This window comes from Suncus etruscus, chromosome 15 (assembly GCF_024139225.1).
Source record: "Suncus etruscus isolate mSunEtr1 chromosome 15, mSunEtr1.pri.cur, whole genome shotgun sequence".
Classification (NCBI taxonomy): Eukaryota; Metazoa; Chordata; class Mammalia; order Eulipotyphla; family Soricidae; genus Suncus; species Suncus etruscus.
In genome coordinates this window covers 48,283,460-48,296,690 of record NC_064862.1, presented here as the reverse complement: position 1 = coordinate 48,296,690, position 13,231 = coordinate 48,283,460, and the positions used below count along the sequence as shown (strand labels likewise).

Sequence of the window (13,231 nt, the reverse complement as noted above, 5' to 3'; positions counted from 1 at the left end):
GCATTAGCATAATTTGGGGACGTCTGTCTCTAGTTAGAATTCACAGGGACAAACCACTTCATAAAAGCTGTATGCTGACCTAAGGAAAACTAAAGATTTTCTTTTGCTGTATTTATTTGAAGGATATAAATAGCAGCTACATTTATCTATAGAATACTGAGTACCTCTTCCCGGAGTAATGATATGACCTGACTTCCAAAAGAACTTCCTTTTTGTTTGAGATGGGGGTATATCTAAAAGTACTGAAGGTTTACTTTTAGCTCTGCACTTAGGTATCACTCCTGGACTCTATGAGATGCTAGGAATCAGACCCCAGTCAGTCACTTGCAAGGCACTACCCACTCTGGTCCCTAGAACTTTTTTTCTTTGTTTTTTAGGGGCTACTTCTGTCAGTACATCTCAGGGCTTATTCTTGCCTCTGCATTTAAGGATCACTCTGGTGGGACTCAGGAAACTAATTGGTTGCATGGAATAAAATCTGGGTCAGCTTCATTTAAGACAAATACCTTTATGCTATTCTATCTTTCTGCTCTAAGAAAACTTTTCTTTTTTTATGAGAACCCCAGAGAGAGAAACGAACAAAGAGTACAAAACCTGTGATAGTTTTGAAGGAAAATGATGGTTTCTAGGAATTGATGTTTTGCTTTCTTATCTTATGTATGTAAAGAATGCTGTTACCTTATTCACTACAATAAATTATAATTCATCATGAGTTCTTTTAGCTCGAGGAATGGCTTATCCACGGTTTATCATGTAGGTAATTTTACAAATATGACTTTAATTTTCTCATTATTTAAGTGGAAGCTTCTTGCTGACTTTCCCCCCACAGAGATACTAGAGTGATTAACTCTGCAGTTTTTAGTCTTTGTAATAAAAACTTATTATGTGATTTCAAAACCCAATGAAATAATGCAAATGAAAAGAAGAAAGCACTACATCAGTAAACGTAAGTGTTAGAAATAGGCCTCAAGTTCCAAAACCAGAACACTGGAGAGATGTGGGTCTGGAAGCAAAGGCTGATGTAGGAGATAATCCACATACACTAAATAGGATAAAATGTGTTCAGGAATTCCAACACATAATTCTGCTCCTAAGAAACAGGAAGCTCAGCAGGAAGACCAGAAATGCAAGAAAGTGTTTTCCTTATGAGTATTTATTAGGAAGAAAAAGACCACACCTGGAGGTGGGATTAGGCAATCTAAACTCCATCCAACCAAACTACATCATTCAAAGATGTTTACAACAAATGATTATCAAGGTGTATACTAAGTGAATAGCTTCTGGTTAATCCTACACATAAGATCTTCTTAGAAACAAAGAACAAGGCCATAGTTGAATGAAACGCATGAAGGTTTGAGATTTATTAAATGTGGTAAAAAAAAAATAGTCCATTATGACAAGGCTACTGTCTTGGTTGAGAATTAGCTGATATTCCACCTTGGAAAAGTGAGTGCAGAACTGGAGACCCATTTCTAGAGTAGACTCAACATATCTCATCAAACAAACCAGAGAGGAATTTCACTATTGGCTTCCCCACAATGTTTTGTGGAGTCATAACACACATTTAGGTGATGCACTGGGAAAAGAGGATCTGGTCTTGGAGAATTTGATCTCCTCTATCCTCTTGGATGAATACCAGGCAAGAATATCAGTAGCTACAAAGCAAGTGCTTCATAGTAGACATTGTAAAGAAGGACACAATTCCAATCAATCCATCTAATATGAGCGATTTATTGCTGAGAAATACAGAGGAACAAAAAGGGCAGGGCAGGTAATGAGGATCGAAGACATCTGTCCTTCTAATCCATCACTACACTCACCTCCACATCTAGACTGGTCTAGGAGGCATACAAACCACCTTCCCACCCTATTTCTTGAGTCCTTGCAGAAGAGTTAGTGAGGTGTTGTACCCTGTGACGAAGGAGACACTCATCACTCCTGGGAAGAGAAAGGAAAAACAAAACCCCAGGCTTTAGGAGATATTTGATTTCATTCAAATTCAGAATTATTTGAAAAATAACAATACAGGGTTTCAAATGGGCTTACCTGTAATGCTGACCCCAGTGAAATTTTCCAAGCTTAAAATGTTCTTCTGTTTGTTGGCCAGGAGGAGGAGGAGAAGAAGGTGGAAATTCAGGAAGGCTCCTGCAGCTGAGCTGGGCATGGGCATCCCACCGAGGGTGCACCTGGGATGAAAGCTTTGCCCATCTCCCAGGTGGTAATTCCTACAGACTATAATCACATGATTTTCTCTGTCCTTTCTGGCATGGCATGTTTGGCCCCAATGCAAAACCCTTTGTTGGTGAGCAGAGGGCTCTGAGATATCCAGAGTTTGGGTGTTCCTGAAATTACCACCATTCTGATCCACATGGAAGAAACAAGTTCCAAGTTCAGAATTTGGACACACCAGGCTGTGATCCAAGAGAACACCCAACGGTTTTTCTGGGACTGAGCTCTAGCCTCCAACATTGGCAGAGAAAGAGCTCAAGAAGTTAGGATACCATGAGCACAAAGCTCCAAATTACTGTCTAGAAGGCAAGTTCATGTGCCACAGAAAATGGGATCAGATCAGTTTAGCTCCAGATGCTGCCTGCTTCAAGCTTGTAATGCGGTCATTGGGACCAAGGGTGTACCCCGGGGGTGACAGGTGTAGAAACCAGGACAAAACTGAGTTGACTTATCCACTGTCCCTAAGTCTTCACCATCTGTCTGTGAGCCTCAACCCAGACACACCCTAGAACCCCATTCAATTAACACTCAAGGTATATCTGCTGAGGAAGTGTCACTTCTAGGAATTCCCACAATCTTATATTCTTTTTATTTAACACTGTAGTTACAAGGTTGTTCACAATACAGTTTTTTCCCACAGATAAAATTGTTGATGATTGAATTATAGTCATACAATGTACAACAACCTTCACCAGAGTACATTTCCCTCCACCAATGTCCACAGTTTCCTTCTCACCCTCCCTAATACCCACTTCCCTCCCACCCACTCTCCCCTTGCTTGCCTCTGGGGTAGGCACTTTACTTTTCTCTATGTTTTTCTTTCTCTCTCACACTCACACACACATACAATATAACATTTCTGTGGGTCACTATGCATGAGCTTTTTCATTCCAGCCCCTGCCTGTCACAAGCTGAGAAGCAGCCATGGGAATACTATCTTGGCCATTAGAAGATGTTGAGACTAGTGTCATGATTTCCAATGTGACCCCTATCAGGAAAAATATGTGAAACTCTAATGAGAAAAGGCCCCTCCAGTCACAGCAAGAATGGCACTGACCCCAGTCAGCTGGACACCAAAATCTACTCAGCAGGTACAAATTCACATCAATGCCCTCTTAACCTCTTGATATCTTCAGTGTAAATCCCTGGTCAGGAAAGAGCTATTTGTAAATGAATCAGACCCAGTCCAGAAGGCTTGACCTCAGCCACCTTGCCCTCCTAGGCCAGTAGGATGCAAGTGACCTCCTTCCTAAGAGCTCACTGTCCCCTCTAGAAAAGCAGCACAGAACAAACAGCCTTGCCCTGCTGTCCAAGTCTCCCACACTCAGGAGGATTTTACACTGTTGCAGTCCAAGGGAATAAATTTATCAACAAAATGACTCATGGCTGTTTGAGAACAGTGCCAGTATTGAATACTCACTTGGAAGAATCTATGAAGTATATTACAAGTGCACCAATGCTGAGAGCAAAGACCAAGACAACCTGCAAAAGAAAGAAAAATGCCATCACTCAGAGAACCCAGTTTTTATTGACACATGTACAGCAGCTCCAAAGCCACCTTTGTTTAAAAAGCTTGTGATTGTTTGCTGGTTGACACTTATACTTGATGTTGGCTCCTGACCTTGTTGTTGGGCAGAAACCTTGCCACTGACTCACAAGGCCAAGGCAGAGTTGGACCCATAAGCACCCATTGAATCTGAACCTGGTTCTGCCTTCTCAGGTTCACTTCTCACCAACTGATGTCAAAACACGTCAGTGGGGCCGGGAAGGTGGCGCTAGAGATAAAGTGTCTGCCTTGCAAGCGCTAGCGTAGGACTGACCGCAGTTAGATCCCCCGGTGTCCCATATGGTCCTCCCAAGCCAGGAGCGATTTCTGAGCGCATAGCCAGGAGTAACCCCTGAGCGTCAAACGGGTGTGGCCCGGGGGCCGGGCGGTGGCGCTGGAGGTAAGGTGCCTGCCTTGCCTGCACTAGCCTAGGACGGACCGCGGTTCGATCCCCCGGCGTCCCATATGGTCCCCCAAGAAGCCAGGAGCAACTTCTGAGCGCATAGCCAGGAGTAACCCCTGAGCGTCACAGGGTGTGGCCCAAAAACCAAAAAAAAAAAAAAAAAAAAAAAACGGGTGTGGCCCAAAAAAAACCGTCAGTGGGGAAAGAGATGACAAAATTTGGCGATGATAGGATTTTCATATTGTGTAGAGATTAGGTCCCAAAGATACTCAAACATAAATCTATCAATTTTAGAATCTAGATTGAAAGAGAATTGTCATGTCTAAGAAGCATTCATTTTAAATATAGAATTAAGTCAATGACTGTGGGTAAATTTAGTGAGCTGTACAGTCATCACTATAATCTAGTTAGAATAGTTTTATCATCCCAGTAAGAGTATTCATTGTCCATTCTAGCCCCCAGGTTAAGACAATCAATTGCTTTTCTGTCTCTATATAAGAAATACTAACCTGGAAAATAAAATTTTGCACCTCTGTACAAATGTTCATATTTATTTTTATGTGCATATATAAAGCCAATAAAAGAGACATTGGTAAGTATGCATATATCTGTGTGTCTATGTATGTATGCATACACATAATTATAATACTTCTCAAGTGTTTTTTTTTTTTTTGGTTTGTTTGTTTGTTTTGGAAGTGGGATACTCAAGGAATACATAGGAATTACTCCTTGTCTCCACACTCAAGTACCCAATCTTGGTTGTACTTGGGGGACCATATGTGATGTTGGGGATCAAACCTGGGTCAGCTAGATGCAGGGAAAATGCCCTCCTCATTGAACTCAGGACTTATACATTTCAAGTATTTTGGAAAAGGTTTAAGTGTAAGAAGCCAAATTAGGTAATATATTGGGCGAATTTTATGACATTCCTTATTCTTTTTTTATACTCTTAACATTAATCATCAATGATAAAAATGACAGTTTTAGCATCTGCCTCAACAAAAACTAGCTATATGGGAGTACATCAAATGAATAGGCAGTGGACAATACTGGAATACCCTCATCTTCTTCACTCAACAGTAGATTTCATTTCATATTTCATGGAGATGGCTAGTAATGCAACTAAAATGATGTCCAACATTTAAAAGGCACTTAGGAGCCAAAATTTTAGCTCAAAACAAAAAAAAAAATAAAATACCACACATGCCTTTTATCCATGTGTATACCTTGGAGAGACTGTAGGCTAACAGGTATTTGCCATTTTTTTCCATAAGTTACAAGGTGTGTGTTTCTGGGGTGGGAAAGGAGACAGGGCCACCATGCAAATCTGTTTGAATCATGCATTTAAATATAACTGATAGAAAGTGAAATGTATAGAAGACATTCATTTGAGCATTCCTCATGGTCATGTGGTGGGTCACAATGAAAAAAACATGCCAGTTGAACAACAGATCGATTTTCCTTATAGAAGGAAGAATCAGCTGTTAGTAGGAATGCTTCCTGGTTCAACCTCTATGGAAAACAGAATGGAGACTCCTAAAAAATGTTATAATAGCACTTTCAGGAAACCTAGCAGTTTCAATTCATGGCATCTGTCCTCACCCCCAAATTCACAAACATTAGTTTGAAAAGATGCATGCACACCTGTGTTTATTGCAGCACTTAGTACAAGAATTGGAACATGGAATCAACTCCACTGCTCAATGACAGATGAGTGGATACAGAAAGGTCTATACACACAATAGAATACTACACAACTGTAGGAAAAGATAAGATCTTGTAGTCCTCCACAGCTCAGATGAAACTGAGAGAACTACATTAATTAAAATAAGTCAGAAGGCAAAATAAGAAAAAAAAAAAGTAAAAGGAGACTGGAGAGACACATGGAGGTAGGGCCTTTCATGCAGAAGGACGGCAGTTCGAATCCCGGCATCCTATATGGTCCCCAAGCCTGCCAGGAGCGATTTCTGAGCCCAGAGCCAGGAGTAACACCTGAGTTCTGCTGGGCATGACCCAAAAACCAAAATAAAAAAATAAATAAGTCAGAAGGAGATGAACCAAAGGATATCACTCAACTGTGGTAAAGAGAGAATGAAACTAAACAAGGAAATAGATAGTATTGGACTATGATAAATCCTTAGTCTTGAATTACAAAACTGGCATTAATAAGTGTGGGGGGGGGAAATAAATGATGAAAAGGTGAACTAAAAGTTATAGAAAGAAAGATGGTAACAGGAGAGGGCACTGACACATTGTGGTGAGGAGGTGTGTATCAAAACCATGAATGTCAATACCATTGCACCATTGTCAACATGTGATTTGAACTAAATAACTAAGCTTAAAAACGAATATGAAAACTATACACCACTGGAGATCATTTTGTTCTAAAAAACTAAGTCATGCTCCATGAAATCCCAAGAAACACTTACAATCTGACAGCAATTGTCATTCTCCCAATGCTCATCTGGCTGGCTTATCTGGGCTCTTTTATAGAAACTCACTCATTCAGTCCTTGTAAAACTTTTTACCAAGATATAAACAGACCTCAACTTTTCCCTCCATTATCTGAATAATGGAGAAAAGCAGCTTACGATTAATTCTGATTAACGTTGCTATTGCTGAGATATAAGCAGACAGATCCTAGCTCTGACCTCATGCTCAAAATGCTGCAGAGAAGGTATATGGCAGAAACAGTAAGGAAAGACCCCTTTATTTAAACAGCCAAGCCAAAGCTAGGCAATTTGTGTGTGTGTGTGTGTTTTAGAGAGGAGGGGAGAGAGGCACACAAAGGCTCAGACACACAAAGACAAAGAATGCTGAGCTTCTGTCAAATAGTAAGAGAAAGGAAGGAATAGAGAAGAGGGGAGAGGAAATAACCCCCAAATCAAAATTCTCCTACAACAGATCTCTTTTCTTAGCAGTGAACTAACTAAAGTTTGGCCCAGCAGCCTCTTGGTCTCTGTGACAGGATCTAATGAGCATATGTTTAAGCAAATAGGTCTGTGGTAGGAACAGAGGAATCCTGCTCCCCTCCTAAGAGGCAAACTCAAGTGTGATCTTACTGGGAGAACAGGTTAGATAAAAACTACTGAAGGATGATGATTTTAGAACTGAAGATCTGAGAAGTAAAATTTAATTCAGTGAGGTACAAGACATCCAAATGCCCCAAACTTTTCATCCACATACAACCCCCTACCTGCCTGCAAACACACAATAGAATACTATACAACTGTAGGAAAAGATAAGATCTTGTAGTTCTTCAAGGCCTTTCGTTGTCTTAAAATTGATTGTTTTTGCAGTCACTGAGATGCAGCAGAAAATGCATCAACCATTTTTATTTGATTTAAAAATAGGAATCAAACAGAGCTGCCTCTATGACAGGCTCCAATAAAAGATCTCTCCCTCTTTGATACTGTGTTCCTCTCTCTCTCTCTCATTGTATCTCACTGCCAAATGTTCCAATAATAACCCTATGTATTAAAATACATAGTCCAACTACAAAATGATTATATTTTAGTCTAAGAGGTAATGGTGAAGTTATACCATCACCTAAGTATTGATTTCACATCTACTATGCAAAAGATACTAGGTAAAATATATTAAGTCCAGTTAGGATCCTTAAATAAACTCTTTCATAGATTCATTCTTATAGTGAATCAAACTCAGACTCAGCTGTCTTGCTAGGAATGGTCAGTATAGAATGAACTACTATCTAAGGAGGGCATATTTGAGTGACAAGGAGGAAAAAAATGGGGAAGAAGCACAATAGTCTTATCTCAGTTCTAGTCTCTTCATTCTCCAGGCATCCCTTCTTCCTGTGTGTCATGGTGTCATGGCTTTTCTCATACCCCGCCCATGAGAAGGGCAAATGAGATCTCAACCTGGGTTTCTATTATCCCAGGAAAAGGAGCACTAAAGTTTAAGGAGACTTAATAAACCATATTCATTGGTCCTTCAGCAGCTGAAGGACAAAATAACTGTTATCAACACCACACATTTTTAAAGCACTCTCCTCAAACCAAGAACTATGGACAGGGTCTGCTGGATGGTATAGCCTCAGTCTCTCATCATCACATACTCATGTGATCCTTCCCCCAAGCCTTTGCCACCTTTTCCTGGCCTCATGCACCAGATCACTTTGGCTACCTTGCACTGTGTTAATTACCATATTCTTAGGTTTACTGAAAATACCCATATGCTGTGGGGTGCCACTGTGTACTGAGTGATATTTACCGAGTGCCAAATTCCTAAAAACAAAAGTGATTTAACAAATGTCACTGGAACAATAGTGCTCATGAGTCATCTATTTTTAAATCATTAAGATCAAGTCCAACACGTGCTTGCTCAGAAGAATGCCAGGAACACAGATGCCCACAGACACAGACGCCCACAGACACACAGACACAGACAAACACACACACACACACACACACACACACACACACATCCATGCATGTGGCAGGGTATTGAAAAATGGCTGACCCCATCTCAGAAGTCAGGTGACAAGTGGAGGTTGAAAGAGGCAGGACAGATGTTTCAGCAAGCCCCGGAGATCATCTTTGAGAGTGGAAGTGTCTACTATAACCACATACTACTCCAGTACTCAAGCTTCTTAAGGAAAGAAAAATTCAATGGCATGAACATAAAGGCAAGGTAATCAGGAAAGGTGGTTCTTCAGACTGTTCTAGAACCTGGACCCAAATGATCAGGTATAGGTTCAACAGCTTTCAATGGGCACATGAGACACTAGCTAAACACCTATAGAGACAACGACCTGATGTCCACTGTGGAGCCTAGATTAGAAGGGACTCCATTTTGTCAACTCAGTGTTAAAGATTCTATTTCCTGCTTCTAGGCTAAGTTTCCATTTGAAAAAATTTCACAGCTCTCTCATGGCTGTTAGAAACCATAAACACCACCCTGGGACTCCTGGCCATAGCAAATATCTTGTTAGTTCTAAGATAGCAGGAACTGTGGAAAGTCTCCCCCCCCCCCCCATGCCAGCCTATCAGTTTAAAGGTCAGAAAGATGAAACAGCTCTTGCATATACCCTTTATAAACTTGCTTTTAGCCCACAGGGGGGTGGGGTGGAGGGGGGGGTCACCTCCTGCAAATGGTGACCCTGACTGGTCAGCTTGGGGCTTGCTGGTAGACAGAATAAAGTTTTATTTCAATTGCATGGTCTCATCCTTCGACTCTGGATCCTAACATCCACCAGAATCTTGACACCTAGGAGCATCCTTAGGGAAAAAGAGAGTCCTTGTCCCATGTCGGGGTCAGGACATCTTGAGGGTATAGCAAGGAGAAGAGAGACTGACTATCTTTTTCTAACAAACACCCTCAGAAAGTCTGATGTGTGGCCAAGAATGAGGAATCACTGATTAAAGACTTTAGGGGAAACCTCTTAACTCAAGTCCAAGATTAATTTACAAATGTCTACTTAGCAATTAGACCATTAGAGCATATGGCTTGAGGCCTGTAGGCTTTGAGACTTGTTCTAAGGGGTGCTTTACAAAGTACAGAGAGAAGGAGAAATTAATTTGCTCCTGAGCAGATTTTAAACATTTTGCTTAGCTCACATTCACTGCAGAATAAATGACCCTAATTATTTGACATATTTGATCAGGGTCAAGACAGCTATGGGAAGCAGCGTTCTCTCAAAAAATAGGCATTTTAAAAAAATCTGTGATCCCAAATTATTATTTTAAAAAATCATTGGTCTAATTTACATATATGTATATTCACTTTATAAAAATTAGGCAGGGGGCATTTTCAAGATATAAAACAACTGAGAACATTTTGTTTATAAGAAAACATCTTTCCAACATCAGAATGATAAAGTTCTGACTAGTGGATTTAACAACCCCAACAAGCATTCATAGCACCAGGTCCAGAGGGAAAGGCAGGGAAATGGAAAATGAAAACAGCCAAGTCAGGGCTGGTCTTTGCCCTCAATGAGCATGGTATCTAAAAGTTTAAATTACTTGGGAGTCCCCCATGAATTGAATAAATGCTACTCATAAGAGCAGATGCTTCTCTAATGTCCAAAGAAGGGAATATAGAAGTAATTGCTACCTTTGCAAACTCCCAGAGTTTCAGGGGAAGCAGAATGGGAAATCAAGAGGAAGGGAAAGGAGAGATTCTATCTCTCCAGGATCATCTGCTCTTCAGATGGCGGAACACCCTTCAAGAGGCTGACACCAGTTTATGTCTTGAGAGCACAGAACTTTGTCTTGAGAGCACAGAACTTTCTCTAGTCAGGAGGCCTGGTTCTGGATCTCTTTTGCTCCAGTTAGCAAAATGCTCTTGAATATATCATAGAATATCTCTGGAGCTTTAACTCCTAAATTGTGAGTTGGGGAGATGATTCTCAGGTGGATATAGATATTGAACTGAGTGCAAAGATTGAATTTTTTTGGCTTGAAAAGGTATTTCTCTTTAATGCCAATTATATTCCAATTGTACCTCATAAAAATTCAGCACGATGGCAGCAGTAATGGTGCTTATCTGGGTCAGAAAGGCTTGCTTCTTCCATATAAATAGTGGAAACTCCATGGCCACTGAGTCTGCTTCTAGGAGTCAATTGTTCATGTGGTGTGTCATCCCATAAAACTAAAACAAGACTACAGCAGCCAAAGACAGAATTTCTCCTGGGAATGGTCTTAGCCCTTCCCTTGCCAGGTGTTCTAACTCAAGTCCCTCTCTTCCACTTCCATGATTCTTCAAAAAGCCCATGTTCTGTCCAGATTTAATCATAGGAACTCACATTGTGAGCCTCAGTATCTTCATCAGAGCTAAGGAAACTGATTTTTTTCTCTTTTTTTTCACAGTCTAGCAAGTGTAATAAAATGTTTTTCTCATCCCCAAACTATTAGTGGTTCTCTAGAGAAGAGGATATGGTCTTGCTACCAAATAAAGTATTTTTGTTATAGTAAATAACAAAAGATTTGTAAAGTGTAAAATTCAATATTTTGACAGTGCCATTTAAACACCCAAAGGTCCATAAAGTCTCCAACCTAACATTCTGGTGCATTACACAGAAGAGCTTACACAAAATGCTATAAATGTTTCTCTAGTACAGCCATGCCAAACAACTGTTTGACTATAGATGTGCTCAAAATGAAAGGAAGGGAGTACAAAGACATGCTTTCAATGGTTGGTATTTTGAATTAAATAAAACATATGGGCCTTCCAGACTAACACTGTGCTTTATTTAAAATGGAAGGAAGTCTAGTAAAAAATGCCTGACATAGACATAATATTTCAAAAAATGCAGTACATTAGAGACATACTCAGTGTAGAAGGCACTGCATGACTTAAGATATAATATAAATGGAAGATGTTTATGCCTTAAATCACTTCAAGTAATTTCCTTAGCTTTTGATAGGAAAGTAAAAAAAAAAAAAAACTAACATATTTTACAAGACTCATCCCTGATTTTTTCCCCTCTTCTCTAGCTTTCTCTCCCTTATCTCAACTGTGGTTAAGGAAAATTTCAGCTCTTCCTATTCACCCTGGGTACATTTCACTCCCTGCCCTCATTCCTACTACCACAGGGCCTGAACACACTCATTTCTTTACTCTTGGAGAGCTTGCCTCCTCCTCATAAGCGATCACTTTGTATGTTCCATTCTACTCTGACTTTTCTGCTCTCATCCTGCATGAAGGTGCCCTTCTAGTACATTTTGTACCTCGCTGAATTGAGCACAGACACGATTATTTCTTTAAATAATCATTTGATTATTAGTAGTATTTCCTTCCCTGGGCTGGTCAACAGATTCTATAAAATCAGGGGTCTGTATTTCCATATCACTAAATTAAAAAGAAAGTCCATTATTTTGATCAATATTTGTTAAATAAATTAGTATTTAGAGAACCCTGGGGAACAGCAATGATAATCACAAAAAAGAGGCAGAAGGACACATCCTCCTTGAGTGAGACTTTGGAATTTAAAATCTTAGGGAGAAGAGTATTGGTATCTAATGTAAACCAGGTTTCAAGGATGGGGGCATGTCTAGAGACTCTTGTTCAAAAATGTTCAGATGCTGGCTAGGGGAGCAGTAGAGTGGAAAAGAGTGCAGGCAGAGCCATAGCTAAGGAGTGGAGGAGACTGGAGTTAGTTTGATGACACCAACAGAGGAGGGAGCATAGGGTGTAAGGAATTAGTTAATGGCAAAAGCATCAAGAGAACAGGAGGAAGATCCTCCATGTACAGTGCTATCAAAGCTTATAAAGAGGGGCTGGAGCGGTGATGGTGGTACAGTGGTAGGGCATTTGCCTTGCATGTAGCTGACCTAGGATAAACCGTGGTTTAATCCCCCAGCATCCCATATGGTCCCCCAAGCCAGAAGCAATTTATGAGTACATAGCCAGGAGTAACCCCTGAGAGCCCAAAATACAAACAAAAACAATCAAAAAAAAAAAAAAAAACAAAGTAAAGAAAGAAAGAAAGATAAAAGCTTATAAAGAAATAGGCACCCTTACAAGGAGAAATGACCAAAACAATGTGTAAAAATAGCAACAGACGAGCAGTGAAGGAGTTAATGTAGTAGACAGAAAAATGTTAGGTGATGATGGGAATTTTGATTGGACTCAGTCTAGGGAAGCAAGCAAGTGATTCAAGGAGGGGAAGATCTGTTTCTGGCTCTTTCTCTGTCTCTCTGTTTCTATCACATACACACATACTGCAAGGAACCCAGCAATAAACTGATATTCCCTTAAATGATGAGAATTGATTTTACCACTACCAGCATCAATAAACCAACTATATATTTCAGAAATACATCTGGTCCATTTTTTTAAATGAGACAATTGCAAAATGACAGTAGATAAAAAATGAAGCCCTGGAAAAGGCTGGAGAGATAATATACAAGGAAGTGTGTTTGCCTTGCATGCAGCTGACCCAGGTTCAATCGCCAGCACTGCATATAGTTTCTTGAACACTACTAGGCACAATCCCTAACCAGTAGTAAATCCTGAGCTCTGCTGGTTGTAATTTCCCCAAATAAAAATCACCCTAAAATCACACAACAGAGCTCTGGAAAGTAAGAAAA

At 40.2% G+C, this 13,231-nt stretch overlaps 1 protein-coding gene across 12 annotated transcripts in view; it reads right to left on the bottom strand.

Annotated features, from left to right (window-relative positions):
- Positions 1-13,231, bottom strand: part of KCNMA1 (potassium calcium-activated channel subfamily M alpha 1) — a 676,533-nt gene that overhangs the window by 382,360 nt on the left and 280,942 nt on the right. For all 12 annotated transcript variants that reach the window (XR_007503281.1, XM_049789615.1, XM_049789608.1 and 9 more), the window contains one exon: positions 3,650-3,711. Coding sequence is in view for 10 of the 12 variants with exons in the window: in XM_049789615.1 (XP_049645572.1) it covers positions 3,650-3,711 (62 nt within the window). In the remaining 2 variants the exon portion in view is untranslated. The remainder of the gene's footprint in view (positions 1-3,649; positions 3,712-13,231) is intronic.